Genomic DNA, 27,971 nt, shown 5'->3' with positions numbered 1-27,971 from the left:
TACGAAAATGATTTCCTACACAGCAATTCACGTAGGCAACTTCCGCTGCAGCCAGAAGGAGGTGCGGTTAGCAGTGGGGGTTGTCTGCATACACCCTCCGGCTGTAAGAGAGAATTCCCCGCAGCGGTGCGGGGAACTCTGATCTCTAACAGTTGAATCGCGTAGACGTCTACCCACTGCCCCGACTACACACCAGGAAGTCAGACGCAACGGTAAGTTTGGGGGGGTGTTAAATGGGATGCATAAGACAGGAGGATCCAGGTCCCCTGCAGCACTGCGGGGGATCTGGATCTTAGTCTCATAGTCAGACCTCTATTTGAGGTCTGATTATAAGACAACCTCGATTATAAGACGAGGGGTATTTTTCAGAAAGTATAGAAAAATATATACATAGATAAATAGATAGACATAGAACCATCATGGGTGATATCACTTAGATTGGTATTTCAGGTTCTTAGGTGTTTGTTACATTACTTTGACCTACAAGTTTGACCTCCATGCTCTAAGACAAGAATATTGGAAATGTCAGCCAAGGCACAAGACCTATTCTCTTGGCGTCCAACCAAACTGGGATTGAGACTAGCAACAGTACCATGTAAAGGGATTTTAATTATCATTTACAATCCTTGTACAGATTCTAGATTAATATATATGCAGCGAAGAGCTTCTGATTCATATGCACACAGCTTAACCTTATACATCACCATACTCAACCTGTACTAAAATGCTACAGACGCTACGCATTAAATCACAGAAGAAAAAAAAAAAGATATGTACTCAAGAACATAAGCCTCACTTTTCCATCGAATGCAACAACGGTTCTAATGCTTTATGAATTAAAAATAACTTGATGTCATAAGGGACCTGACTAAACCGGAATCTATTTTATTTATGCGATACGGGTGATCGTTTTTGCATAATTCAAGTGAGAACACCACTTCTTCTTGAACTTGCATGTGCTTATTTAACTGGACCAACAAGACTCATTCGAGTTTCACTTGACTGACCACTTGACTTGAATAGACCCAAAGTCAAAGTGAGCTAACATCAACGTTTTTGAAATAGCATCTACTTTGCTCTGTTATGCTAAAATACTAAAGGGACTAATCTAACAAACCTCGGTCACTAGTGTAAAAATGGTTACAAGGATGTTGAATCCCTTTGTTGATGTATTTCCACTCCGTTCCTGGAATTCTCTGTGCAATACCCGTCCCCAGTGTTCTTATACCAAGATGATGTCATATTTTGTACACATTATAAAGACCTCTGAAGGAACTATTGCATGTGGATTGCACTGGACTTCTGCTCCAGAAACAATGTGTAATTTCCAGCCGTCAGGTCACTTATCTGGTGGTATAACGCAAGAGGTCAGATTGGTGAGTAAGCATACAAAATGACTGTTCTAATTTTGATCCAGTGTTTTAGTTGTTTTAGCAATATTTTATCTGTACCCAAAAAAACATATGAATGTGAAAAACAAAAATAGATTCTGATTACTTTCATACATTTTTACAGTACTGTAAGATGTGCATAAGACCTCGATATTCCTTCTTCGTTGTCATTAAATCGTTTTCTTGATTTGAAGGTCTATAAAGCTTCGGAACACATTCTACACTTGTTGACTAACAACTTCTTTGCTACATTTTTCTTTTGGCTGATATATATTAGTGATGTTTTTGCAGGTTTTATTTAAAGCCAGGAAAACTAATATAGCCAAGAACGGGAGCGCTGAAGCAACTTGTTTGGTTCAGAACCTTTTTAAAGTTCTTGAAGACCAGAAGAAGACAGCATAACCAAAGGACAACCTGGTTGTGGATCATTGTAACTATTTTCCAAAACATTCCAGTTTACATCAATTTGTTGAGAGCAATTTTAGTTTTTGTGTTCATATTGAAAGTCATATATTTCATATTATTATTTTTTTCACACAAACTTTACAGGTCTGTATAAGGAAAAAAACGCTTGAAAACACCACAAAGAAAATACTGTATTTGTAAATATGTTTATAGTGAATCGGACAGAAGTGGTGGAGATTCTGCTGTTGGGTTTTCAAACTCCTCAGGCTTTGAATTCTGTTCTGTTTGTTCTGTTCCTTGTGATCTACATCTTGACGTTAGTCGGGAACCTGCTGATTATTATATTGGTGGCCAAGTATCCGAGTCTGCAATCTCCCATGTATTTCTTCCTCGCCCAGTTATCATTGAGCGATATCCTTTTAACTACAAATATAGTCCCCAACTTGCTCTGTGTTGTAATTAATGGAAGAAGCAAAATATATCTCACCGGCTGCATCACTCAATTTTACTTTTTTTGTGTTTCAGAAAGCACAGAATGTTTCCTTCTCACAATGATGTCCTATGACCGGTATTTGGCCATTTGCCGCCCGCTGCATTACACGTCCATCATGAGTTTTAGGCTCTGCTTTGAACTCATATTTTCTTCTTGGCTTTTAGCATGTTTAACAACACTTATAATTGCACCCATGGTTTCTGCTTTACAGTTCTGCGGTCATGTCATTGACCATTATTTCTGTGATTTTGCTCCTCTTCTTGAGTTGTCTTGTACAAAGCATAGCGTTGTGGAACTTGTAGATTTTGTGTTAGGAATACACTATGTAGGTGCCCATTTTTTCTTTATTATTTTCACATATGTTTCCATTTCTATCACCATCCTTAGAATTTCCTCCAGCATCGGGAGGCAGAAAGCCTTCTCCACCTGCAGCTCTCACCTGACCGTAGTGTGCGCCTTCTATGGGACTGTAATAATAGTTTATATGGCTCCTTCCAATGGGGAATCAATCAATTTAAACAAAGTGTTATCTCTTCTATATACAGTACTATGTCCATTTTTAAACCCGATTATATACAGTCTTAGGAATAAGGATATCAAATTGCTTTTGAACAAGTTTATTCTGAATAGCCAGAAATTGAGCAAGATATAAGCTTATACAATGGAGGTTCTTCCATTCTGTTTGCCTGTGTTTATCTATCCTCCTATATATTAATCAGTCTATTTGTCATTTCAAATCATGTACACATTGGTGATGAGACTACACTGAGACTAATTTACAGAATAGAACTTGTATAAGATTTTCAGGGTTTCACATGGAGGCTAACTGACGGCTCCTGGGAAAATCCACTTTGCTTTCTCCAACAGTCTATTGAAGCTCATCTCAAGCTTAGCCAATCCAATCTTGGGTAATTATAAATAGAGATGTTAAACATGACCCTCAAAAGTGGGAATTATTTCAACTGGAAGCCCAATGGAGGCTCCTGGTCCAAATGCAGTTCTGATGTACATTTCTACTCACTCAAACAATGATGTACATTTTCTTCGTTGATGATTATGAATTCTATAGGAACTTAAGGAATTTTCAGCTCTACACGTTGATGACTTGGAAGGCCCATTCTTTGTAAATGCTCGTAAGTATAGTTTATGGAGAAGGCAACTCACTAAATTTAAGGTCTTTCTACAGATGTATGCTCCATCACCATAATAATAAACTGAACATCGAGCCCCATGGGACACCCAGTTGTGTTTGTAAGCCCAAATCCAGGGCCCCTTTATTTTCTGGATTTTTTAAATAAATGGAGATAAAAAAAAAAGATAATAATGCTAGGATGGATACTGCAGTGGATACTACAGGGGATCTGTTAATTATCCTTTTCCTTTTAAAGGCAGAATCAGAGGCTTTAGAAAGCAGCGATTCGGCGTAACTACAGTAAAAGATGTATGCCAGTCTTCTTCTTTTCCCGAGTAATAAAAGGTTAAAAGATAATCAAAAATCCCTTAAAGTTCGAAATTCATTTCAGGATGAGATTTGGGTTGTCATGATGTTGACTTTTATGTGTCTACAAGGTTGTTTCTTTAAAAATCTTTTTATTGAGTTTTCCGTGTTTTGTTTACAACAAAAGCAACAAAAACGTGACCCCACAAGTACGTCCCCCAGAGAATACCAAACGGCAACATTGCTACAAATCAGGTAGAGACTGTTAAAGACAACGGGTGAAGTCACCACCTGGTCAGGCCAGCAAGAAAAATAACGGGAGTGAGAAACAACAAAAAACTCCTACATCAAACCGGCCAAGGATGTGACCAGGATGTGTCACAGAAAGTCGCTTTGATTTCTCCAGAGTTCTCCAGAGTTCACCAATAAACCATCCCATTTTTTGAAAAATCTATAAGTGTCTCTTTCTTTGTGTATCGTCGCATCTAACCAATCCATTCTGAGCAGGTGGAACACTTTATTATGAAATAAAGACAATGAAGGAGGTTCAGCATGGATCCACTGCTGCAGAATGGTTTTCCTGGCCACAGCCAGAACTGTACGAATCAAGGCCTGAGCACGCAGTCCTCGACTATCTAGATGGCCAAAACGGTGCAGCCTCCAGACGTATCTGGAAGTCCCGGATATTTAGACTCACTAGGAAAGCTTGAATACGCTTCCAAAACTCACGTATAGGTGGGCAAACCCAGAAATTATGAAATAAGTCAGCGGCAATCATACCACATTTGGGACACGAATCAGTGGAAGTAATGCCTATCAAAAATTGTCCGTGAGGGGACAAGTAGGCTTGATGAACTATTTTCAGCTGCATGTCTACAAGGTTTTTAGAATCCATTAAGCGACTACAAATTAGTGGATGGCTCATTTATAGGTTTGTGTAGACTTAAGCATAATTCAAGTGAGAACACCACTTCTACTTGAACTTGCATGTGCTTATTTAACTGGACCAACAAGACTCATTCGAGTTTTACTTGACTGACCACTTGACTTGAATAGACCCAAAGTCAAAGTGAGCTCAACGTTTTTGAAATAGCATCTGCTTTGCTCTGTTATGCTAAAATACTAAAGGGACTAATCTAACAAACCTCAGTCACTCGTGTAAAAATGGTTACAAGGATGTCAAATCCCTTTGTTGATGTATTTTGACTCCGTTCCTGGAATTCTCTGTGCAATACCCATCCCCAGTGCTCTTATACCGAGATGATGTCATATTTTGTACACATTATAAAGACCTCTGAAGGAACTATTGCATGTGGATTGCACTGGACTTCTGCTCCAGAAACAATGTGTAATTTCCAGCCGTCTGCCTATTTTTTTTTTTTTTAAACATTGATCAGGTCACTTATCTGGTGGTATAACACAAGAGGTCAGATTGGTGAGTAAGCATACAAAATGACTGTTCTAATTTTGATCCAGTGTTTTAGTTGTTTTAGCAATATTTTATCTGTACCCTAAAAAAACATATGATTTTGAAAAACAGAAATAGTACTGTAAGATGTGCATAAGACCTCGATATTCCTTCTTCATTGTCATTAAATAGTTTTCTTGATTTGAAGGTCTATAAAGCTTGTCTATAGTGCTTCGGAACACATTCTATACAACATTTAAAATATTTTACAATGCATAACTTGTTGACTAACAACTTCTTTGCTACATTTTTCTTTTGGCTGATATATATTAGTGATGTTTTTGCAGGTTTTATTTAAAGCCAGGACAACTAATATAGCCAAGAACAGGAGCGCTGAAGCAACTTGTTTTTAAAGTTCTTGAAGACCAGAAGAAGACAGCATAACCAAACGACAACCTGGTTGTGGATCATTGTAACTGTTTTCCAAAACATTCCAATTTACATCAATTTGTTGAGAGCGATTTTTTTTTGTGTTCATATTGAAAGTCATATATTTCATATTATTATTTTTTCACACAAACTTTACAGATCTGTCTAAGGAAAAAAACGCTTGAAAACACCACAAAGAAAATACTGTATTTGTAAATATGTTTATAGTGAATCGGACAGAAGTGGTGGAGATTCTGCTGTTGGGTTTTCAAACTCCTCAGGCTTTCAATTCTGTCCTGTTTGTTCTGTTCCTTGTGATCTACATCTTGACGTTAGTCGGGAACCTGCTGATTATCATATTGGTGGCCAAGTATCCGAGTCTGCAATCTCCCATGTATTTCTTCCTCGCCCAGTTATCATTGAGCGATATCCTTCTAACTACAACTATAGTCCCCAACTTGCTCTGCGTTGTAATTAGTGGAAGAAGCAAAATATATCTCACTGGTTGCATCACTCAATTTTACTTTTTTTGTGTTTCAGAAAGCACAGAATGTTTCCTTCTCACAATGATGTCCTACGACCGGTATTTGGCCATTTGCCGCCCGCTGCATTACACGTCCATCATGAGTTTTAGGCTCTGCTTTGAACTCATATCTTTTTCTTGGCTTTTAGCATGTTTAACAACACTTATAATTGCACCCCTGATTTCTGCTTTACAGTTCTGCGGTCATGTCATTGACCATTATTTCTGTGATTTTGCTCCTCTTCTTGAGTTGTCTTGTACAAAGCATAGCGTTGTGGAACTTGTAGATTTTGTGTTAGGAATACACTATATAGGTGCCCATTTTTTCTTTATTATTTTTACATATGTTTCCATTTTTATCACCATCCTTAGAATTTCCTCCAGCATCGGGAGGCAGAAAGCCTTCTCCACCTGCAGCTCTCACCTGACCGTAGTGTGCGCCTTCTATGGGACTATAATAATAGTTTATATGGCTCCTTCCAAAGGGGAATCAATCAATTTAAACAAAGTGTTATCTCTTCTATACACAGTACTATGTCCATTTTTAAACCCGATTATATACAGTCTTAGGAATAAGGATATCAAATTGCTTTTGAACAAGTTTATTCTGAATAGCCAGAAATTGAGCAAGATATAAGCTTCCATTCTGTTTGCCTGTGTTTATCTACCCTCCTATTTATTGATCAGTCAAACTTCATAAACCGAAATATTAGAACAAAATAAAGTAAAGTGAAGTGAAATAAAGTCGTGTCAATTGTCCTTTGTCAAGCGGTCATTTGTTTGTGTAATATCACCCTCTTTCTCCCGGTCAATTACTAGATTAGGTATTAATTAAATGGTTAAGGATGAGCACTCACCCAATTGTTGATCACATTGCCAAGAGGTATGCTGGAAGGTATGTTTAAATTTGGACTTCAATATGTCGGGTTCTCACATGGAAAATACCGTATTTGCTCGATTATAAGACGACCCCCCAAAATCTGAATATTAAATTAGGAAAAAAAGAAAAAGCCTGAATATAAGACGACCCCAAAGGAAAAAAGTTTTTCCAGTAAATGTTAATTCATGTAAACTATTTTTTTTTAATAAAAGCTATGATATAATATGAAAAATAAAAGCTATGATATAATATGAAAAATATATATTTTTTTTGTTTTTATTTCTTGTATTTTCCAACCTGTCCCCCAGTTACGCACATCTGCCCCCAGGCTTGCCACTCCAATATGGCACTGTGGCCCATGATATGCCTTTTAACCCTCTATATGCCACTGTGCCCCATGGTATGCCTTTTGACCCCCTATGTGCCACTCTGCCTCCAGAAATGCCTTATACCCCTATATCCCATTCTGGCATTTAGGGGGTTAAAATGCATATTATGGGGCAGAGTGGCATATAGGGAGGTATAAGGCATTTCAGGAGGCAGAGTGGCATTAAGGGAGTTAAAAGGCATTGTATAGAGCACTCTGCCTCCAGAAATGCCTTATACCCCTATATGCCACTCTGGCATTTAGGGGGTTAAAAGGCATATTATGGGGCAGAGTGGCATATAGGGAGGTATAAGGCATTTCAGGAGGCAGAGTGCTCTATTAAATGCCCCCTTAACGCCACTCCAGAAATGCCCTATGCCCCCATTTAACACACACACACACCCTTTACCCCCATTTAACTAACACACACACACACACACACACTCTCTCCCCCCCCTCTCTCACCCCCCTTCCCCCTCTCTCAACCCTCTCTTACCAGTGCTTCCAGCCGGGGCAGCGGGTTGACGTCGCCTTCCGCTGCAGCCGGAAGGAGGTGGAGTTGGCAGCTGGGGTTTGTATGCGTCCGTCGCGTATACTTTCCCCGGCTGTCAGAGATCAGAGTTCCCCGCACCGGTATTTGTATTATAAGGGGAACACTGTGTTTGGTTGGTGAGCAGTGTAAAGTATTGTTGAAAAAAGGGGGAAGGGATTTGCTTAAGAGTTAATTATCCTTTTCTATGGCTTGTTTTTTTGAATGCACTGCTATATTTATTCTGATCAAAGCGGGTGAACCCCAACTGAAAGAGTTACAAAGAAAGGGTGATATTTTTATTATGAAGGGAACACTGTGTTTGTGTGGGGTGGAGTGTAAAGTATTGTTGAAAAAAAAGGGAACAATGGGTTTGTTGTGTGCTGTGCAGCGTAAAGTATTGTTGAAAAAAAATCTTGCTTATTCGTTATTTAACTTTTTCTGTGGCTTGATTTTTTAAAGGCATTTCTACGTTTATTCTAAACAAAGCAGGCAAATCCTAAGTGAAAAAGTGAGTTATAAGCAAAGAAAGGGTGGCGTTTTCCATTACAAGTGTTTATTGGGGTGTGCTGTGTAAAGTATTGTTGAAAAAAAGGGAAACACTGCGAAGTGTGTAATGTATTTTTTTTATTTTTAAAAGGGAGCACTGTGTTTGTGTGGTGTGCTGTGTAGAGAATTGTTGAAAAAAGGTGACCACTGTGTGAAGTGTTTAGTGTAAAGTATTGTTGAAAAAACTGGAGCACTTTTTGTGTAGTGTAAAAGGGAGCACTGTGTCTGTGTGTTTTGTGCTGTGTGTAAAGTACTGTTGAACCAAAGGGAGCACTATGGTCTGTCGTGTAAAGCAGACCCAACCTTTTTGGCATCAGGGACAGGTTTTGGTGAATACAATTTTTCCATGGACTGGGGGGGGGTGTTTTGGGTTTGATTCAACTGCAAAGTACCCTCTCCCCCCTTTCTCACTATCTCCCCCTCTCCCCCCTTTAAAGTTCACTTACCGTCCAGGAGTCCTGCAGTGGGAGTGCGAGGCTTCTGTCTCCCTGCTCTGCCGCGGCGCACGCTGCTTTACTGCTGAGTGCCGGAATATGATGTCATATTCCAGCGCTCAGCATGAAACGCCAGCACAGCGACCGAGCTAGATGCCTCGCGGAAGAGACTGAGGGGTGCCAAGCGTTTGCTGAAAACTACATTTATTTGTACAGATGCTCACTAGACACCAAGGAGTTGGGGGGGGTAGAGTGGCATATCAGAGGGCATTATGGCATATAGTGGGGTATAAGGTTTATCTGGGCGACAGTGTGGAAAGCCAGGGCTCAGATGTGTATAACTTTGGGGGGGGGCGAAATAAAAACAAGAAATGCATTTTCCTGAAAGTTTTTTCTGCTGTTTGTTTTAACATCCAGTTTGTTCATTAAATTATTTTAAATAAACAAAAAAATGGACATTATATTGTTATCCAAACATTGTGTTTGTGGGTGCGCTGTGTAAAATATATTGTTGAAAGAAGGAAGCACTGTGTTTGTGTGGTCTACTGTGTAAAGTATTGTTGAAAAAAAAAGGGGAACACTGTGTGAAATGTGTAGTGCAGAGTATTATTGAAAAAAAGGCACACTGTGTGTAAAGTATTGTTGAAAAAAAAATGGAGCGCTGTGCTGTGCTGTGTAAAGTATTGTTGAAAAAAAAGGAGCACTGTGTGTGAGGTGTGTTGTGTAAAGTATTGAGACAAAAAGGAAGTTTATTTCCTTTCTCTGTGAAGTTCTGCATATATTGAAGACCAACCCGAATAAAATGCTGCCCAATTAGTATACATTCTCCATACTGCGTGGCAGCACTTTATCTGGGCTGGTCAACCATATGTAATAATTGTATCATGGAGAACCTGGCTGATTTGTTACCCTACTTTAATTCCTATTTCCTATGAATGGGATAAGGAGTGAGGGGTCACAGATATTTTTTAATCCCCATTATAGCAGAGGATAGAGATTCAATTCTTTAGTTACATTTACATGTTTTCTTTACAAAGCAGACGAATCATGAGCCGGGCAAATTCAAGTGAGAGCTCCTGAGTGAAAACTCTTAAGTGAATGAGTTTTAAGCAAAAAAAAGAGTTAAAAGGCAAAAGGAGGTTAAAGTTTAAATCCAAATATATTCTTAGATTTACATTAATTAGCAGGTTGCTGCTTTGGAATGCAATAAAATAGATCTAAAGAGGCAACTGGCAGCACTGAAGGTCATCGACAACATGTAGAAGAGCTTACTGAGCAGACACAGAGACAAAAATTGAAGATTATGCTAGCTTTAGTGTACGTATAATCTTAATTTTAATAATAACAGGAGGTGAATATTTTGCTTATCTCCCTTTACTAGCTTCAAACGGCAGCACTGAAAGAGTTAAATACTTAATCAAAACACACAGTCTCAGTCTCTATAGGTCCCTGTTCCAAGCCATGCCCCCTCTTTCTTTGTGCCAGAAAAAGACCAGACATCCAGATATCTTGAAATCAAAACGACCACTTCAGACCGAATCCTCCACCTGAGACCGACATCCTCATAAGACGAACTGTGGCTGAAGAGGCTTGATTCCATGAACTTGAAACTCCTCTGATGCGGAAAAAAAAAACCGAAACCATTCCATGAAAGAAAGAAAACTTCAGAAACATCCTGGACTCCTCTGTAGAAAAACGAAATCAAGCTGGGAATAAAAAAGGGTGGTCAGTAACTTAGAATAAAATATCACCGATAATGCAACTAATAAAAACATATACAATAATTACAATAAAGCATAAGAACAATCAAAATCATAGTCCTCAGGATAAACAAAATAAACAAGCAAAAACATATAGAAAGGGAGTAGGGTAAGGGATGGAAAACATTCGCCTCCTGTCATTAAAATTAAGGTTATATGTACACTAAAACTAGCATAATGTTCAATTATACCACATGACAGGAGGCTTCTTAATTTGCTGTTTTAACGCTCTGATAGAAGGGGAAAAAGCGTGAGATATGGAAAGTATCTTCCCGAGACCAGTCAGCGGATCTCAAAATGTTAGCCAGTGAGGCTCCAATGTCAATGTCAAATGCCCTGATGTCTGATACCTGTCAAAACGAGACCAAACATAGTAACAGAGTCAATTTTGCTGAAATCTCAGGAATTGCCTGCACTCTGTTGCTATCGGAATGACAACAAGTTGTAATTACTCACGTGAATGTTTTCTTGTGTCATATGATCATGCTCTTTGTCTGAAATGCGATAATCTGTTCCGATCCATTTGGTTTTTTTGGTTTGCGACTCTGTTAGGCTAGGTTTCCACTTGGCGTTTTTTTTGTTTGGCGTTTTTTCAGTCCTCTTTGGCGTTTTTTTGCTTTTTTGGTCTCTGTGGCAGTTTTTCAAAATCGCAGCATGTTGACACTCTGGCGTTTTTTGCAAGGAAATCATGGCGTTTTTCTCCAATAGAAGTCTATGGGAGAGAAAAAACGCCATGAAAAAGCCATGTGGGTTTATTGCCTTGGCGTTTTTTATGGCATTTTTTTCCACAGTTACAATGCAGAGGATGGACCCAGTATCTGTGTGTCCTACGAGAAATAGGCTGGAAACAAACAGTTTCACACAAAACAAAGTTCATATTGAATTGTACACCATTGGGAGAAGAAACATGCCATTACAAACAAACATACGCGACGCATCAACTGGATCCTGCGTGCCAAAAACAACAGCAAACAATTTGCACCATCATTTGGGGCCAATCTTCCTAGAGGAGCAGACATTCGGAATAAAGCATGCCTTACAAACCACAGAAAAGAGGCAAAAGGGTCCGCCGGGCCGTGTTTAAGTAGAACTCTACCAAGTAAATGACATCAGGAGGGGGCAGATACTTGCCATTTATCCCAATCCCTTTTAGCTGGGTGAAACTTCTAACTTGTAAAGGCTGGAAAAACTGCCTAAGGTCAAAAAAAGCAATTTCCACACAAAGGCTAAAACGCCAGAAAAAACTCCAGAAAAAACGCCAAAACGCAGGTAAATGCAGTGGCAGTTTTCTTGGCGTTTTTCCTGGCGTTTTTCATCAAGAAAAAAACACAGGACAAAAACCCAAGTGGAAACCTAGCCTTATGCCGCTTTTTCTTGTTTTCTTTTTTTGAACTAAGTTCAGTTGAAAAAGTTTTGGATCTGTGCTCCCGCGGCGCTACACTGCTCTTCTAAAAGCAGACAGCACAATTTATCTCATAGCTCTTTCGCTAAACTGTTTACCTCGCGAATATTTTTGCTCTGTGCTGACCACCTGCCATTCATAATATCTGTGTCATATTGCTAACGCTTGCCTGATGTGCCACAGGCACTCCCTGGATTCTGACAGTACGTTACATTTACCTCTCTATGTGATGTCAGACTGTTATGCTATGTATGACATGTATCTGTGATTTACACTGTGCTCCAAAAAGCCGCTGTATACATGATGCGTACCCTATTGTCATGTCAAGAGCCGGATCTGAATAACATTTTAACTACAAAAAAAAAAAAAATTCAGGAGCAGCTCATGTGGCAGGGAGGATTAGTTTTGAAAGGCAAATCCCATATCCATGTACTTCAGTTTAAGTATCTAAGAAGATGGGCTATTGCACCTTTGTACTGTGAATTCCATAATATCCACTAGGCTTTAGTTTTGAACTCATTAAAATGTTAACGCAATTAGCCAATTTTGTTAATTTTGTACGAATCTCCAAAAATGAGAAGGGACCTCAACGAAACAAACCAAAAGTGAAGCAACGAGCTCCAAATGACCTCTACTGCAAGTCAACTCCCCCCCCCAACTAACCATCTAGATATTTCCCTCCCTGATATATTCTTGCTGAATTAACTAATGGTAAATCCTTCTTGACCCCTAACATCTATTTGTGGTCTTCGATGGGCTGAAATGTTGTTGCTAGCCTGACTGATATGTATCAACTTAGAAACACTTGCAAGCTCTTGCATGTAGACTCACAAGCTCTGTGAGTAATGGGTGCATCTCTGGTTTCTTTTCATTTTTGAAGATGATCACATATCTCTATATTACTCTGCTCAGCACTTCTACTGAGCGGTGCTACACCAGAGCTGTCAGCATGAAGCCAATGATGCCTCATTCAAGGTGATCTACTGTGTACAAAATTCTGGGCGAACTATTACAACTAAGGGTCATTTTGACCTTTTTAGTTCTCCATAGGATGCTGATTTGGTTAAAGTATATACAAGTGCTGCTCTTTGAGTAGAGGTATGAGAGTATATAAGATTTAAGTCATGTCAGATCCCACAATGAACCAGAGATGAACCACAATGGATTGTACTTCATTCTTCAAAACGTTACATTAGATTTGGAGAGGTTCTGTTCTATTCCATCTTCCCGCTTGGATTCTGTCAGTATGTTTCCCCACCACCTCCCAAGCCATTTTTCATCAAAATGTATTTTCTCTAAATCTAATATATTTTACATTTTAATCTCACACATGTATATGTTTTTATCTGAAATATCCTTTCCTACAATGCTGTATGGATTATATTTTTAAAATCACTAATCTAATAAACCTCCGGGGCCACGGTGTAGAAATGGTTAAGACGTATCAGGATATGTAATCTCATTATAGCGGCGGCTCCTTCCCCGGAATTCTCTGTGTAATACTCGTCCCCAGTGTTCTTGTACAGAGATGATGTCATGCTGTTTGTAAAGTATAAAAGCCTCTGAGGTGGTTATTGACCGGTTGTTATACTGCTCTTCTTCAACAGAACCCATTTAGAGCGATGCGAGGAAATAACATTTCCAAACTTGGCTTAATTTTATCAAGACTTTTACCAAGTCCCTTATTTCTCTTATAGGAAGGTATAACAGGATGGACCAGACCGGTAAGTCCACCAAGTTTCGGTCTTCTAGGTGCTATTATATAAAGGGCAATAGGCATGCTAAGTGTTTATTAAGAATTTTAGGTCCTTAGCGTTATCTAAGGTTTTCTTTTATAGGTAATTATTACACATTTTGTGAAAAATCTTCATGTAATAACAAATCTCAGTTTATATATTTTTTAATTAAAATAAAAAATCGATTTTATGGACGTTATTTCTTATACAATCACATGGAATACAATGTTTTGATTATTTCAGTTTTTTTATTCTGCATCTGTTATGTTTAAAAAATGATCCTGGTAATTCCATTTATTATCTAAGTTGGAGCTTCAAATTTGCCGTAGTACTTTTATCTATCTATCTATCTATCTATCTATCTATCTATCTATCTATCTATCTATCTATCTGTCTGTCTGTCTATCTATCTATCTATCTATCTATCTATCTATCTATCTATCTATCCAACCTTTTTATATTTTTATTATTATAAATACAAATAAAATGAATGTGTATAGCAAAATACCACGTCAAGATCCTCTTCATTAGGCAAGTCCTAACACTAGCCCTAAACCGCAAAACAGACACCAATACTAAAAAGATAGCAAAAACCGAACCAAGGTGCTTGCCTGTATCAAAGAGGAGCCAAATAGAGGTACAGTGCGGGACAGGTTAAATACAAGGAACGGCGAAGCACAAAATAAGGTGCAGACATACAGAGCAGCCAACAAGGCAAGGCGCCTGACAACCACATTGCTTTCTGATTTTTTTTCTCCACATTCTAATGGGGTAACAAACCTTGTCTTGCATTTAACTCAATTCTTGCTTCTGAAATATGGAACGTGAGCCATGTACATTCATGGTTAGTCAGGTTGTTTTTGAATTCATAATTAAATTGAATTGATGGAAAAAATGTTACTGACATTTTTATTAAACATTTTTGCAAAAAAGGGAAAAGAACGTTTTTTTAAACAGCATACATTTACACTATGCGCCCAATCAATTACCTGTCTGTAATTCATAAACAATTATGCACAATATAAGTTCTTTATAGAATATAGAATATATAGAATATAGTTCTAAATTTGGCCATTAACGTCTTTTCCACTATTTGTTGCAGGTTATTTATCAAGTCTGGACATCTGTAATCTTAAAATCCTACCGAAACATCAAAAATAGGAGGACCCTAGCAGTGGCTAATATTATTCCATCACTACTTGTAACATTATCATAGTGCATAACAACCAAATCAACCCCCCCCCATGCAACTTTGGATTTTGTGTTCAATGTTAATTGTGTCAATACAGAAAAGACATAGCCTGTAAGAAGAAAAGTCTGTCCTTAAGACATCTTTCAGATTAAATAAATACCGCCTTTTTTTATTTGTAAATATGATTGAAATAAACCAGACAAAAGTGGTGGAGATTCTGCTGTTGGGTTTTCAGACGTCACCAATTTTTATCTCTGTTCTGTTTGTTCTGTTCCTTGTGATCTACATCTTGACGTTCCTCGGAAACCTGCTGATTATTGTGTTGGTGGCAAAGTTTCAAGGGCTGAAATCTCCCATGTATTTCTTCCTCACTCAGTTATCGGTGTGCGATATCCTTCTGACCACAATTATAATTCCTAATATGCTCCACATTACAAGTAATGGAGGAAGCACAATATCTGTTACTGGCTGCATTACTCAGTTTTACTTTTATTGCTCTACAGAAACCACCGAATGTTTCCTTCTCACAATGATGTCCTACGACCGGTATTTGGCCATTTGCCGGCCACTTCGTTACACGTCCATCATGAGTTTTAAGCTCTGTTTCCAACTCATTCTTGGTTCTTGGCTTTTAGCACATATGATAGCATATATTCTTGCATCACTGATTTCAGCATTACAATTCTGTGGTTATGTAATTGACAATTATTTTTGTGATTTTGGTCCTCTCTTAGAGCTCTCTTGTACAAAGCCTACCCTTGTGCAAGTCATAGATTATATCCTAGCCGGACCATTTGTGACTGTTCCTTTTTTCTTCATAATTTTCACATATTTTTCCATTTTTATCGCCATCCTTGGAATCTCCACCAGCATCGGGAGACAGAAAGCCTTCTCCACCTGCAGCTCTCACCTGACCGTAGTGTGCGCCTACTATGGGACTCTATTAACAGTTTATATGGCTCCTTCCAAAGGGCTATCATTTAATATAAATGAAGTATTATCTCTCTTATATACAGTGCTCTGCCCATTTTTTAACCCAATTATTTACAGTCTAAGGAACGAGGACATCAAGAAACATTTCAACAAGCTTATTTTGATTGGCCTATGAATTAGACTTGTACATTAAAATTCATACAAATTGCAATTTAAATCCTGTACAACAGACAAAGACAGAAAAAAAAGCCAGAAGAACAAGAAGATACAAGATAAGAAGCAGAGCTGTGGGGCATGGAGACAGGGACATTGAAACAGAGAAGGTAGGGAGACATTACAAGAGTGAGAGAGAGAGAGCATGAATAAGTGAATGAGAGAGCGAAAGAGCATGAGAGAGTGAATGATGGTAAATTACACTGATTTTTGTTTCGGAATGTGAAAAGCCCCAGATTTCTGTCGAAAATGAATGGGCAGGCAATAGAGTTGTCCAAATCATTTTTGGTCCATTTGCACAATTCTAATATTTTTTAAAATGACTTAATTTGCCTTTTTTCATATAAAAGTTGCTTTATCAGTCGATATGTGAGGATTCCATAAAAAATCGACCTTTTGCAATGGTGGGCATCTTTTCTTTTTTAACCCCTTAATGACAAAGCCCGTACATGTACGGGCTCCAAATGCATTGTTTACAATGGGTTTAGGGACCGCCCATTGTCCTTAAGGGGTTAATTTAATGGTCAATTGAGATTACCTCAACTGACCAAACTCAACCCAAGTTGCATGCTCATGCATAAATACTCCGGAAATTACTCTTTTATTTATTGCAAGGGCATGCCATTACAATGCCATTAAATTTATAGTTGTATACCCTTACTAATTTAAGTAAGTAATAAAAAATGGCCTACAGGACCATCTTAAACCATGAGGGCTGACTATTTTCCTCCATCCCCTGTGTTAGGGGTAATTTAAGAAACTATATTTCCATTCTCGATTATCCCTAACTCAGTGGAATAAACCTTATTTAAAAAATCTTTTAGATTCACAGACCCAAAGCATGCCTCCCTTCACACCCATCTACATTAAATTACTCTATGGTGTATATCTTTTGCCCTCCTCATCCCTAACCTTTTTCTATTGTGTTGAGGGGGCTCATAAAATCCCTACCATTTTATATCCTTTCTCACTGACCTGTGAGATGGGTTAAAAGAGAAATCCCTACCCGACTCCTTACCCCCCAAAATATGCAACCTGAAAAAAAAGAAACTTGTTAAGAGTTCATCCAACGATGTTCCACAAAGCCCTCAGTCCACAATGTTTGGCCCTAGGAAATGTTCGGTCCACCAGTACAAAATGCAGTGTGACTACAGGCCATTAAATATACTGTGGCCACAGCAGAGATCTAAATTGCTTCATGTTCTGCACTCCTTTCGTACCAAAATTGCCTTCCTAGAAGAGACCCATTTTCTTCGCTCTAAGGAGCTTAAACTCCAGGATAGATACTTCCAATCTGCGTTCTTTTCCAGCTCCCCTCATTCTAAGACTAAGGGCGTCGCTATCCTGCTACATAAGTCCCTTCCCTTCCGCCTTCTCGATGTCTGGAGGGATGAGGAGGGTCGAAGTTTAATGATTAAGGGTTATTTGGGGGCTCACAAAATTTCGTTGGCTACGGTTTACGCTCCTAATAGGGATCAAATGCCCTTTTTGGTGAAATTTCTTTCTAAATTGGCGGAGTTTCAGGAGGGCATTACTGTCTTCGGTGGCGACCTCAACATGGTCTTGGATCCCAGGCTCGACTGCTCCGCGGGCACCTCCCATATGCCATTTGTTAAAATTAAGTGGGTCAAGCGTATGCTTCTCCTCAATCAGCTAGTTGACACATGGCGGGTCCACCACCCCTCTACATTGGACTACACCTTCTTCCCCCCCCTCATAACCAATACTCCCGAATTGATTCTCTCTTTCTTTCCCACCATCACCTCTCTTATCTCCACTTCGCTGATATCGGGTCTCAGATTCTTAGTGATCACGCCCCTGTCCACCTCCCCTTACGCCTACCCCTGCTTCCCCCGCGGGTGTGGTGCTGGCGTCTCAATGAGAATTTGCTAGATTCCCCTGAGTGTGTAGCGGATCTCACGTCGCATCTGCAGCACTATTTTGAGGACAATCATCTCCCTGACACCCCTTACTCGACGATCTGGGAGGCCCATAAAGCCGTTATTCGGGGGCACCTTATTAGGTTAGGCTCGCATCGTAAGAAACTCAATCACGCTGAGCTATCCTCTTTGTCGCGTCGCATAGCGGAACTTGAGCTGCAGCATAAGTTCTCGCTGTCTGCTGAGGTCTTGGAACAGCTTCGGGCACTTAGGTCCCGGCTTGCGACCCTTCTAGATTCTAAATTGCGTAGAAACTATCTCCTCCCCTGGAAACACTTCTATGAATTGGGTGACAAACCCGGGAAATTGTTGGCCCGTGCGCTGCGCGCTAAAAGGGTTGCTTCGTTTATCCCCAAGATCAGGGACGCTGGGGGCGCTCTACATCACACCACTAAGGACATAGCCGCTTGCTTCGCATCTTACTATCGGGAGCTTTATAACATCTCCCAGGGTCGTTCTCCTGATTCCCATACCACGTTGCTCATGGATGAATATTTGTCTAAGCATCTCTGTAAACACATTCCGAGCGCGGATAGAGAGGTCCTAAATTCCCCTATCACTTTGGAGGAGGTAGAGAGAGCTATTAAATCTTCCCCGCAGGGCAAAAGCCCAGGCCCGGATGGGTTGACCCCCATATACTATAGAAAGTTCTTCTCAGTGCTTGGCCCGCGTATGGTCACTCTTTTTAATTTGCTTGCTACGGGAGGCTCCCTTGATCCCCACTCTAATGTGGCGCATATTACTGTAATACCGAAGCCGGGCAAAGACGCGGAACAGTGTGGCAGTTACCGCCCTATTTCATTGATCAATACTGATCTTAAGATACTTGCGAAAGTTTTGGCTCTTAGGCTCTCGTCACTTATCCCCGACCTGATTCATAGTGATCAGGTGGGATTTGTCCCTGGGAGGGAGGCCAGGGACAATACGATTAAGGTGCTAGACTAATTGGCGCAGGCTCAACATAGGCAGATTCCCTTCCTTCTAGTGTCCTTTGACGCGGAGAAGGCCTTTGATAGGGTCTCGTGGGCCTTCTTGTTCCGTGTCCTGGAGCGACTGGAGCTCGATTCCCGCTTCATACAGCAGGTACAAGCCCTATATACCCTGTCCTCGGCTTGTGTGAAGGTAAATGGAGTTTTATCTGAACGCTTCTTGCTGGCCAATGGTACGAGACAGGGTTGCCCTCTGTTCCCCTTTATTGTTTATTTTAATGATGGAACCCCTCACCAATGCTCTCCGCTCAAACCCTAGTATCACTGGCCTCAGGGTGGCTGGGGTTGAGTATAAGCTTTCGATTTCCCTCCCGGTCTCTCTCCCTAGGCCATACCTTGGGGCGTGGCGTAGAGTGCTCACTAAATTTGTGTGGTCTGGTCGCTCCCCCAGACTTGGATTTTCGATGTCGAGGGGTATTGGATCGCTTCACATGCACGTCGGGTGGTGGAGTGGGTGGCTCGCGCCCCTAAGCAGTGGGTGCACATTGAGGAGTCCTCCTTCGGGTCGGATATCTCGGCTATGCCTTGGCTGGCGGACGCCCACCGTCGCCCTGTGATTCGTAACCATCCGACTTTGCTTCCCATGCTTCGGGTGCTTCGAACACACCTGTCGCGGTTGGGTTGGTTGGGATCCCCCGGCCATCTGTACCCGGTTTCCTCCAACCCGGCCTTCCCTCCAGGTATGGGTGACAGTGTCATTCGTCATTTGATGCCTGCCGGTGTGCAGGTTCTTTGACTCCACCATCTTTTCCTGGATGGAGTGCTCCTGCCGGTCTCCTCCCTGTCCCAGATTACTCCGGTGCCTTTTAGTTAAATTTTTGGCATCATCAAATTAAACATTTTCTGTTGACACTTTCCCCTATGTACGATCAGGCGCTTCCGCATACTCGTTTTGAAATTATTTGTTGTGACAGGGACCGCCATGCCGATCGCACCAATCTCAGGCTAAGCCATACTTCCTCGGACTGTGGGAGAGGGACCTAGGTCTCACTCTGGCTGATGAGGATTGGTCTGCTGTCATCCTTCTCACCCATAAGGGGGCCACCTCCTCTAAACTGCAAGAAACGTCCTATAAATTACTTACCAGATGGTATAAGGTCCCAGCGGAGCTTCACCATTTCCTTCCTCATGTTTCCCCGCAATGCTGGAGGTGTGCTGCGGGCGTTGGCTCCTATCTCCATATATGGTGGGCCTGCCTTCTGATACAGCCCTTCTGGGATGCTGTCGAAGCAGTACTCAAGGAGGTTGTAGATCCCGCTTTTCATCTCACCCCTAGGAGTGTCCTCCTTCACCTCACGCAGTCGAGCCTGGGATCCTATAAACGTTCTCTGACCATTCAGCTCCTTAACGCCACGCCAGAGCCACTGTCCCTAGGTTCTGGAAACAACCCATCACTCCTCCGATCTCTGCTTGGTTGTCATACATTAACTTTTTGTGTCAAATGGAGGATTTGGTGATGTCCTCTAGGGGCTCTGGCTATGAAAAATGCTTGAAGTGGCTGCCCTGGCAGGCCTTCCTTGGCTCTACTGCCTTTCAGAGGGTTTTGCCGGGCCTCCACGGTTCTTCTCCGACTTCGGATCATGCCTAGTATGTCTTTGCGGATTTCTGCTGTGGCTGCCTTCTGTTGTATTTCGCAGGTGAATATGTCCACTTTCCAGCTCCATTTATATTTGGCTTGGTACTTCCTCCTGTTTGTATTGCGTCCATTTTTCTGTTAACTTGTTCTTTGTTCTTTCACTTGTCTCAGCTCGGTTCTGAGTCGCTCGTTCATCGGCTCCTCTAACCATGATTTCCTCTGTTCCGTCAGCCGAATGTTATTCGAGAGAATTTTACTTGTGTATGTTGTTGCTATGCATATGACTTACCCTCTCATTACGGCGTTACTACTACTGTGCCTGATGATTGTACAATCACCTGTCATGTTACTTCCACCACTAGACGGTCTATTGTGTACTGCACCTTTTTTTTATCTGTGGTGTTTATATTGTATTGTCTTTCATATCTTTCTCAATAAACTGAGACTTGAGAAAAAAAAATACTGTGGCCAACTAGCCGATAAGCAACTATGTGTGCATGTGTTTAATTTGTTATATTTTGTATTTTCACCACCTTGTTTTAAGATTGACCAATCATTTAGTCTGTGTTTAAGTGCTGCTTCTCTAATCCCTTTCCCTCTATTGTGTATTCACCGTTGTAGTATGTGAGAGGACTGGTCTCGTACTTTTGTTAGCTGTGTAGTCCCTTGTATTATGTTAATCTTTTCCTGTTTCCTATTGTATGTGAACTATATAAACCATGTCCAATTCCAATAAAGAGTGTGATCTCTTGCATCTTGACTAGTATGACGTGTCTTTGTGGTATGGATCTTTGGGAGACCTTTTCCCCAGAAGGAACACACTTACTTAAAGAACCGGAGCAGCTACAGATCTTGTAGTCGGCCATGATTATGAGGAAGGTGGCAATGATGGTTACGCTCTCACTGCTGCCACCTGTGTAGTGCCAATGAATCTGCCTGGCTGTTTGCTTGCAGTTATAAAGAAATACATCCATCCAATTGTGGGTTCTGATCTAATAGCACAACACATCTCACCAATAATTAGCTTCTTTATACAACATACTAGAAACTGAAGTCAATGTCAAACAATCTCAATACATGCTTATCGCCCATACAGCCTAGTTATTTTGTCCAGTAGTGGCGTCTTCCTGGCACATGTGAGTATTCATTAACAGCATCTTTATAACCCATGCTGGGAAGTGTAGTCTTCACCCCGAAGCAAGCGATTAGCTTCTTCCTGGTGCATTTGACTATTTTTTAACACAATAGAGCATGTCGAAAATGTAGTTTCTACCCAATGCTCATACAAAAACACTTTTCAAACATGGTTGTGTTGTATACATTATATTATCTTCATATACCTAGAATTTCTAAAATAAACATTTATACTACAGTATACAAATGCATGAGTTGTTTAATCTTCCAATTATCCCAATGTTTAATGATGTTTTGTTAATTTTACCATCTATTAAAATACATAATTAAAGGTACATTATCCTCTATCCTATTATGTTGGTTTCTTGGTGATATTATTTTTCCTTTACTAGGATCCTCAATTACAGATTCCTTTTCCATAAAACTATATATTTTTATTATTTTATTGACCTGTTCCCCAAATGTGTTTTCTTCTGAGCAGTTTCTTTTAACTCGATGAAAGTAATCTTTTTTAACGCCTTCCATGCTCCAATTCTACCACCAGCCTTTGTCAAACTTTGTTTTTGTGGCTTGATACATGTGTATTTCAGCAGGACCAACTTGAATTTAGGAAGCCATGGTTCCAGGACTTTAAAAGCAGCTGGGGCACATGGGGCACATGGGGCACATGGGGCACATGGGGCACATGGGGCACATGGGGCACATGGGGCACATGGGGCCACCTCTGCCATCGTACTCCATTGATGTGTCCCTTTGGACCAAAGGGGGCCCTTTTCTGGTTCCACATAACACCCAATAAAACATGGTGCAGTGCATTCAAATATATAAATGCAACAAAAAAATGATTAAACACTCGCCTATAGACACGCTAGAAGGCTTGTTTTTCCCTCAGAAATCTCATGGTGCTGCCGCAACCACAAGGGATTCTGGGTAGGCAAATCAGGTGGGGCAAATCAGCACCTCGGGCTCCATGCTTTCCCCGCCCTAAGGCCAGAGAATCAGTGTTTCCCCCCAGGGATTTTTTTTTTTCTCACCCCGAAGAGTGAGACTCCTTGCTGGCCTTCTTGAAGAGAGGAAAGGGCCAGAAGGCTCCAATCCTCCTCCAGCAAAGTCCAGGCTTCACTGCCTCTAAAAAGAAAACAGTGTCCAAAAACGAAGTGACAAAATCGTGTGCCAAAGAATAGTGAGGGTCAAGCAGTGAATTTCGAAAAGCCGTGAATTCAAAAGGGGGAAAAATTAATAGGCACTCGTGATCACACGATGTGATTATATAAATAAGGAAAAATAATTTAAGGACAGGCCATTTCTGGCCTGCCGGATTCAAAAATAATTCTCATCCCCAAGACCTGATGGTACATGGGGGCGAGTAGTGCTGGAAGGCTGCCAGTGGAAACGTGCGCTCACCGTGTGCAGTGGCATGCAATACCACACACGGTGACTCCGGCATTTCTGCCAGGGCAATTTCACCTCGGGTTCCATTGCTTTCCCGAACCCTAAGGCCAGAGGATCAGTGTCATCCCTCCCCACCACAAGAGAGACTACACTTGATCTTAGCCAAAAGGCCGAGAAGCAATAAATTTGCACATAAACAACCAGGCAAATCCATGTATGGGTGAGAAAACACTGTAGCTCATATTCGAGTGTTGTTTAGAAATACCATTACATAAGTTATGGGGGGTAAAGGTGATGGAAAACACTTCCTCTAAAATTTAGGGGTATGTTGAAGCATTATTAAACACTCCCCTACAGACAGCATACAAGCCAGCAGGCTTGTTGTTCCCTCAGAAATCTCATGGTGCTGCTACAACTACAAGGGATTCTGGGTAAGCATATGCAAATAAGGTTAACAATTATCACCTTTTGCCTCTATACCCACTTCATACATGGACTCCTTGGAAATAATTGCCCACTGTACAGAACAGCCTTCAGGTAAAACTCAGGAAGAGATGCAAGAGCCAAATCACCACTCATTGACAGCTGTTTGTCCTTAATTAAACTCATCAGCATGAGGTTGTGATACAGGTTTAACACTTGAGGCTTGGGGTAGCACGAGAAACATCATTACATAAGTTATGGTGGGTAAAGGTGATGGAAAACCCTTTCACTTAAAATTAAGGGGGTAGTAGACGCATTATTAAACACTCATCTACAGACACCAGACAAGCCAGAAGGCTTGCTTTTCCCCTCAGAAATCTCATGGTGTGGCCACAACCACAAGGGATTCTGGGTAGGCGCATGCAAATAAGGGATTTATGCAACTATGGGAAGAGTCCCATTAAGGATGAAATAGCTGTCCATGAGTGATGATCCGGCTACTGCACCTCTTCTTGAGTTTTGTCTAAAGGCTGTCTAAGAGTTCTTTTCTCTCTCTCTCACTCTAACATTTGTATATTTTACATTTTAAGGGAAATTGACTTCGAAATACATTTTCTAAAATATTCCCTTGTTTGCCAAACCAAAATACCAGTTTAATAAATCTAAATAACTATGGTTTAAAAATAATTAAGACACACAGGAATGTGAAGTCCCAGTACTCCTGCGATCAGCCTCCTTCCCTGGAATTCTCTGGCCATTACCCATCCCCGGTGTCCTGATACAGAACCAATGCTTTGTTTGTTGCACAGTATAAAGACCCCTGAAGCAGTTATTGCCTGTTTATTGCTGGGAACTTCTGCTGTTTCTTAACAGAAAAAGGTATTTCCACCTTTGCCTCAATTTTATTGAAAACAAAATATATATGGAGTCACTTATTTCATCTTCTTATATGGTGACATAACAGATGCTCCAGACAGGTAAGTTTACAATTTGTTAAATGTAAATTCGAGTTGCATATTATATATATTATGGCAGTACATGTGACTTTAGTCATTAAACTCAGCAAATAACTACACTTTTAGTGAATTAACCCTACTGGGTCTAAATTAAGTCTTGTAATAACACACAAATATGTAAGCTTGTACTGTATCTAACATGAGTTGACTCGCTAACAATTTTTTGACCTATTTTGCAGGCTATGCATTAGGTCCTGACATTTGGTGAAGCCTTTGCTGGGTGAAGTCTGTGGTCTACCACTTTTTTGGGAGGAGAGAAATTATCTAAACCTAAGAACAACCCGCTTGTGGATTATTGTTGTTCTTGGGGATTTATTTTATCGATGATGATACTTCATATGTACTTACAGCACTACCTCTGTACAAAAATCTTAATTTTGTAAAATCTATCACATTAAATATCTCATTGCTTCTTTTATTTGTAAAAATGTTTGAAGTCAACCAGACAAAAGTGGTGGAGATTCTGCTGTTGGGTTTTCAGAATACTCGGACTGTAAACTGTCTTCTGTTTCTTTTGTTCCTTGTGATCTACATCCTAACGTTAGTCTGGAACCTGCTGATTATTATATCGGTGGCAAAGTATCCGAGGCTGAAATCTCCCATGTATTTCTTCCTCACTCAGTTATCAGTGTGTGATATTCTGGTTATCACAGTTATAGCACCCAACATGCTCCATGTTATAATTAATGGAGGAAGCACAATATCTGTTACCGGCTGCATCGCTCAGTTTTCCTTTTATTGTCTTACAGAAGCAACCGAGTGTTTCCTTCTCACAATGATGTCCTATGACCGGTATTTAGCCATTTGTCACCCACTGCATTATAAATCCATCATGAGTTTGAGGCTCTGTTTCCAACTTATTGGTTTAGCTTGTCTTTTAGCATGTTTATTTACATGTATTCTCTCACCCTTAGTTTTAGCTTTATGGTTCTGTGGTCATGTCATTGACCATTATTATTGTGATCTTGGTCCCCTTCTAGAGCTGTCTTGTACAAAGCACCCCCGTGTAGAACTTATACATTTCATCTTAGACATACCCTTTCTAATTGCCCCTTTCTGCTTTATTATTTTTACATATGCTTCCATTTTTATCGCCATACTTAGAATCAACTCCACCATCGGCAGACAGAAAGCCTTCTCCACCTGCAGCGCTCATTTGACTGTAGTGTGTACCTACTATGGGACACTGATTATAGTTTATATGACTCCTTCTAAAGGGGTATCATTTAACATAAGTAAGGTATTGTCTCTTCTATTTACAGTTCTATGTCCATTTTTTAACCCAATTATATACAGTCTTAGGAATGAACAAATCAAAATACATTTGAACAAGTTTATTTTTAGGTGCCTAAAACAGATTTAAAAGAAAAGCCTACAAACCAGATAGTGAGAAGGGGATAGTAAAAATATTAAAATAACAAATAAAAGAGTTAGAGAATGAATAATAAATGTGTGGATGAATTGTGTGAATGAGTGAGAGAATGAATTGATGTGGATGAATTGTGTGAATGCGTGAGAGAATGAATTAATGTGTCGGTGAATTGTGTGAATGAGTGAACGTTTGAATTAATCTGTGGGTGAATTGTGTGAATAAGTGAGAGTATGAGTTAATGTGTGGGTGCATTGTATGAATGAGTGAGAGAATGAATGAATTTGTGGATTAATTGTGTATAAATGAGAAAATTAATGAATTAATGTGTGGATGAATGTGTGAATTAGTAAAATTATTAATGAATGTGTGGGTGATTTGTGTAAATGACTGAGAGTATGAATTAATGTGTGGGTGAATTGTGTGAATGAGTGAGGGTATGAATTTATGTGTGAAAGAATTGTGTGAATGACTGAGAGAATAAATGAATTAATGTGTAAATGGATTGTGTATGAATGAGAGAATGAATGAATTAATGTGTGGCTGAATTTTTAAAGTGACCAAAATACTTTGCGAGAAATAAAAAAAAAACATGCACAAAACAACAAAAAAGTGCCAGTGAAACGTATGACCAGTGTGCCATATGGTGTCTGAGCCTATGGCTGGCATTGTAATCTTTTCCTGTCACCACTAACCATTGTCCAGGGTATATTTAATTAACAGACAAACATAAAAAAGTTTGGGTTTTCTAGGGTTTGAGTGAATTCTGGTACACTTACAAACTCAAATAAAAATAAAAAAGTCAGGACTGGGGTTTTTTCTCCTCAAAACCGTCAACGATGGAGTAGTCTCATAGCAAGCTGGTGTTTAACCTGTGACAGTCTCAGACAGTGACCTGTTCCGTACCTAGGATGAAGTGGTTTTCTGGCAAACCACAAAGCAACCTTAACACAACACATTAGGTGCCAAGCTTCTTCTATGACCCTCTCTGTATGAGTTCCTGGGAATAGCCCATACAAAACCAAATGGTAGCATAAACACTTTCTGTCCACAAAGGTTAATTTTCCAGAGATCTCAACAAAGCCTGGGCAAAAGAACAATGCCAGAACAGATGTTGTGACGCCTTCTCTGATATAATGCACTGTACGCAGTCTGAACCAAACAGCTTCCCAGAATACATACATGTTTTTAGGGGGAGGCCTCCCTTAATAGTCATCCATGCCATGTGTTTGTGTCTATTGGTCAGCATGCAAGATGCCATGTTACTCAAGACTCGCTGTCCTGTGGTATCAGGAAGCTCTGAAATCCTTTCTATAATGTCCTTGGCTCTGATGATTATTTAGCTCACCTTAGAGGACTAAAAATGAGGTTCATGAGGTTGACATACATGAATAAACCTTTATACAATACTTAAGATTATTGGGAAAGGGTGCCTTCCTTTTTGTATTTTGTCTGTATCCTTGGAGGTTTTTACCAGAGGTCAGGGTTAAGAACCCCACCTACCACACCGGTGCCTGATTAATATTGTACGTAGAGGGCTGCCAACTGCTAGTAACACTGTGTCAATACAGAGAAAGCATGGCATGGCTATAGTAAGTACTAAGAAGACAAGTCTGGCCTTAAGAGAGACATAAATCAGACAAAGGTGATGGTGATTCTGCTGTTGGGTTTTTGGAATCCAAAGAATTTTTTCCTGAAGTTAATCGAAAAGATGCTGATTATTATATTGGTGAAGTTTTAGCGTCTGACAAATTGAATGTTCATATAGATTTTAAAATTATTTAATTCACCTTATCATGTAAAGATTTCTCATATGAGAAAAAATATATAAGGATTCAAAAAAATTAGCCCCTTGCAATGATGGACATCCTTTCATTTGTGTCTATTTACTAAGATGTTGAGTGGTCTGACAATTTAAGGATTACCTCGACTGGCCAAACTCAAGTCAAGTTGCAACACTCACAAAATAAATCTCAGATTCATTAATATGAAAGTTGTTTGCAACGGTATGAAAATTTCAGCCCTTACAAATTTAAGAAAATAATTATAA

At 40.1% G+C, this 27,971-nt stretch overlaps 2 protein-coding genes and 1 pseudogene across 2 annotated transcripts; 2 read left to right on the top strand and 1 right to left on the bottom strand.

Annotated features, from left to right (window-relative positions):
- The first annotated feature begins 1,999 nt into the window (after positions 1-1,999).
- On the top strand, positions 2,000-2,941 carry LOC128491675 (olfactory receptor 5-like). The gene has a single exon (XM_053463991.1). The coding sequence runs from the start codon at positions 2,000-2,002 to the stop codon at positions 2,939-2,941; it is 942 nt and encodes a 313-aa protein (XP_053319966.1).
- A 2,841-nt stretch (positions 2,942-5,782) lies between these two features.
- Positions 5,783-6,724, top strand: LOC128491674 (olfactory receptor 6N1-like). The gene has a single exon (XM_053463990.1). It carries the CDS (start codon positions 5,783-5,785, stop codon positions 6,722-6,724), a length of 942 nt encoding a protein of 313 aa, XP_053319965.1.
- A 16,391-nt stretch (positions 6,725-23,115) lies between these two features.
- Positions 23,116-23,295, bottom strand: LOC128493003 (uncharacterized; annotated as a pseudogene).
- Positions 23,296-27,971: the final 4,676 nt, after the last annotated feature.

The sequence above is a fragment of the Spea bombifrons genome, chromosome 4 (genome assembly GCF_027358695.1).
Source record: "Spea bombifrons isolate aSpeBom1 chromosome 4, aSpeBom1.2.pri, whole genome shotgun sequence".
NCBI lineage: Eukaryota > Metazoa > Chordata > Amphibia > Anura > Pelobatidae > Spea > Spea bombifrons.
Note: the sequence above shows the minus strand (reverse complement) of the source record. Positions and strands in the feature narration are given on the sequence as shown.